General features: G+C 43.2%; 1 protein-coding gene across 1 annotated transcript; it reads left to right on the forward strand.

Moving 5' to 3' along the window:
* LOC134038702 (zinc finger protein 239-like) lies at positions 1-2,526 on the forward strand. Its single transcript, XM_062484236.1, has 2 exons — positions 1-9; positions 650-2,526. The coding sequence occupies exons 1-2, from the start codon at positions 1-3 to the stop codon at positions 1,388-1,390; spliced, it is 750 nt and encodes a 249-aa protein (XP_062340220.1). The 3' UTR covers positions 1,391-2,526.
* The last annotated feature ends 1,757 nt before the right edge of the window (positions 2,527-4,283 follow it).

Consider the following 4,283-nt stretch of genomic DNA (forward strand, 5'->3'; position numbering starts at 1 on the left):
ATGCCGTCTGTAGCTCCTAGCAACAGTGACGGTTATTAAGATGTCGCTGAGACACACACACACAAATTACTGGAACTATAGGGCACAGTGCCTGTGATGCAGTCAGTGAGGAAAATGCTAATCCAATCCAGTCATTTTATTGTTAAGTTGCATGTAAAGCTTAATGTGAAATCATATTGTTTTATAAATATTTGGTAAAAAGACCCAAATAAACCTGAAAAACACACTTACATTTACATTTAGTCATTTAGCAGACGCTCTTATCCAGAGCGACTTACAGTAAGTACAGGGACATTCCCCCCGAAGCAAGTAGGGTGAAATGCCTTGCCCAAGGACACAACGTCATTTGGCACGGCTGGGAATCGAACTGGCAACCTTCAGATTACTAGCCCGACTCCCTCACCGCTCAGCCATCTGACTCCGTCAAACACTTCTCACCAAATGACCACTGTTACATATGCAAAAAGACATTATGACTGACAAAAAATGTATTTTGGGGGCTGAATGCTCATTGACTTTGAACTATTTCCTCCAGATCTCCTGTTGGCCAATCATGTTTTATGGTGGGCGGAGACTGGACAGAGAGGACTCCAGAGAGACTCGACCATAGAGAGATTCAACCAGAGAGAAACAAGCTTGCAGAGACTAGACACCAGACAGGACCCAGAGAGACCAGACAGAGAACAAAGAGAGGTCTGAGTTTTGGAGACATCAGTGTGACACCTGTGGGAAGAGCCTTTCCTCATCCAGGAACTTCAAGCAGCACATGATGATCCACACTGGAGAGAAGCTCTATAGCTGTGACCTCTGTGGTAAAACCTTTAATCAGGCTTCTGCTTTGCCAGTTCACCGCAGGATCCACACAGGAGACAAGCCCTACAGCTGTGACCTCTGTGGTCAAACCTTTAGCCAGGCTGCCCATTTAACAGTTCACAGCAGGATTCACACTGGAGAGAAGCCCTATTACTGTGAATGCTGCAATAAAGTATTCTCTTCCTCTAGCGTTTTGAAGCAGCACGGCAAAATCCACACAGGAGAGAAGCCCTACACCTGTGACCTGTGTGGTAAACCTTTTAGCCAGGCTGAGCATTTAAGAGTTCATAGCCAGATCCATACCAGGGAGAAGCCCTACAGCTGTGACCTCTGTGATAAAGCCTTCTCTTCCTCTAGTGGACTGAAGAAGCACAGCAGGATCCACACTGGAGAGAAACCCTACAGCTGTGACCTCTGTGGTAAAACTTTTAGTCATGCTGGTAATCTCAGCCTTCACCGCAGGACCCACACTGGGAAGAAGCCCTACACCTGTGAGTGCTGTGATAAAGCCTTCTCTTCCTCTAGTGGACTGAAGAAGCACAGCAGGATCCATAGAGGAGAGAAGCCCTACAGCTGACCACACTGTGACTATTCAGGTAAAAGAAATTACCATCTAAAGAGTCACCTGCGTATCCACAATAGAAAACAAACCAAAGCAGTGATGTCTGGGGCCAAGCTGTCCCAGCAGTAACCACCTGAGAGAACTTCTGTATGACCCACAGCTGGAAGAACTACTGGCCTGCACCTACTGGGACAGCACATGCAGTAACACCAGATCTACAGTCCAACATGACAGCACATGCAGTAACACCAGATCTACAGTCCAACATGACAGCACATGCAGTAACACCAGATCTACAGTCCAACATGACAGCACATGCAGTAACACCAGATCTACAGTCCAACATGACAGCACATGCAGTAACACCAGATCTACAGTCCAACATGATAGCACATGCAGTAACACCAGATCTACAGACCAACATGACAGCACATGCAGTAACACCAGATATACAGTCCAACATGACAGCACATGCAGTAACACCAGATCTACAGTCCAACATGACAGCACATGCAGTAACACCAGATATACAGTCCAACATGACAGCACATGCAGTAACACCAGATCTACAGTCCAACATGACAGCACATGCAGAACACCAGATCTACAGTCCAAAATGACAGCACATGCAGTAACACCAGATCTACAGTTCAACATGACAGCACATGCAGTAACACCAGATCTACAGTTCAACATGACAGCACACAGGAAAGATAATCTACCCCTGTAATGATGGAGGGGAAGCTGTGTCAGACTGGGTAGAATCTTACATTCTGATATGAAGCTTACATTTGTCATTTGAAACCCATCTGGTGAACATACCGTCTGGTGAACATGCCATCTGGTGAACATACCGTCTGGTGAACATACCGTCTGGTGAACATGCCGTCTGGTGAACATACCGTCTGGTGAACATGCCATCTGGTGAACATGCCGTCTGGTGAACATACCGTCTGGTGAACATGCCGTCTGGTGAACATACCGTCTGGTGAACATGCCGTCTGGTGAACATACCGTCTCTATATTACGCTCTGGTTGAGCAACGTTCTGCCGCCTCTTTTTACCCATTTGTCGGGGAAAACGTGGTGATTATTGTGTTACTTATAAGAGGTGTGGAGGGACATGTTGTTCTTAATGCACCTTGAAACAGCAATTTGGTTGGAATTGGGTTCGGAATGGTTATAAAGTTTTAATACTGTAAGCGTTAAATAAAGATGTTAATATTTGCTTACTTTCAGCCTGCTAGCTAGTAAATTAGAGTACCTTGTCATATTGCACTACTCACCACTGTCTTGCTTTCATTAGATAATAAAGATGAGATAAATAATTACATTTTATAAATAACTATTACTAAAGATATGTTTATGATCATTTAAGATAATAAAGAGAATCAAGTTTTATATTGCCTCAAATATACTTTTTTTCCTGCGTCCAAACCACTTCCACGCTTAACTGCATGTCCTTGAGTGTTGATGTACAGCTGACACATGTCAACCTCATACAACTCTGGTTGTATGAGGCTGGTTTCTGAGATAATCCAGACAGACAGACTGACTGACAGACAGGCAGAGATTACTGGCCTTCCTCCAAACAGCCCCTTTCCCAAGCCTTTGTGTTATCTTCGGGTCATTCTGACCCATCAGTCATTGTGACCCACCGTCGTATTGCGACAAATTTACCGCATACAAAACACAAAGTGAAGCATTTTCTTTTAACCGTTGGGCTGTCTCAGACCCCCCACATTGCAAAGGTTAAAAGAAAATTATTTTTATTTGTTTTTGTATCGGGTAAAATTGGGCAAACACAACGATGGTTCGTTATGAACCTTTGGGTCATGTGACCCGAAGGCAGTACAAGGGTTAATGGCCCCAACCTCTAGCTTCTGACCTCTAACGGCCCCCTGCATCTGAGGCCTGGGCAAGAGACTCCAACTGGGTTGCCAGGGAATTATAAAACCCTCTTACATGGTTCAGCTTGAGGTGATCTCCCAAGAGGAGAAATCTCTGTTACATCCCATTTAGCTTTTCTGGGCCTCTTTCTTTCTCTTTCCCGCACTCTCTCTCTTTTTTCAGCTTCTGATGATAACTGAAGTGTTTTATTCTGCGTTCACTTCGCCCTGTCTGCCAAATTTTCATTACACTGTCATACCGGGGAGGGGAGGAATTAGAGGGGGAAAGATGGGAAGATGTTAGTTTCCTCAAGGATCACAATGACTCTTGCTTAGAGACTTGTTGCTCTTGTGGTTAGTGGTAACTGATTTTAATTTTTGTACTCGCTGTGATATGTTGTTTTTATTATTGTTGCTTGCTTTTTCCACAGGTACACTTGCACTTATAGAGGTTCATGTTGTTTAATTGTAACTTGTTTAACTACATGTTCTTATGGTTCTTCCCATTAGCACTTACTTTGGTTGTTCACAATGTGTGCTTCATGTTTTGGCTACTCGCAATGTTTTTGTGGCTATCTTGTTGTTATGATCAGTGACCTATGCACTTTGTAAAGCTCTCTCTTGGAAGTCGCTTTGGATAAAAGCATCTGCTAAATGCATAAATGTAAATGTAAACTAGAGAGGGTACAATTTCTGGGGAAATTGTAGGGTGTGCTTGCTTGCGTCGGTTGCACAGGGGTCCGTTTTTGAATGACATTTTTACAACTGATATTTCTGTATATTTTATATGAAAATGCATACTTATTATTTATAAAGATTAAATAGATTTAAAAGCATTTTTTTTTTTGCTGCTCATTTACAACTGAAAATACGAGTGAAGTGTAGAATGAAATAGATGTCTTCTCATTTCCCCTGCAAGAGGCAGCCTCATCGTTGAATCAAAACGAATAAATTTGGCAGACCGGTGTAAAAATTGACCTAATCTCTGATTTAAACGTCCTTTTAAGTTTTTCCCTTCTC

Source organism: Osmerus eperlanus, chromosome 2 (genome assembly GCF_963692335.1).
Source record: "Osmerus eperlanus chromosome 2, fOsmEpe2.1, whole genome shotgun sequence".
Taxonomy (NCBI): domain Eukaryota; kingdom Metazoa; phylum Chordata; class Actinopteri; order Osmeriformes; family Osmeridae; genus Osmerus; species Osmerus eperlanus.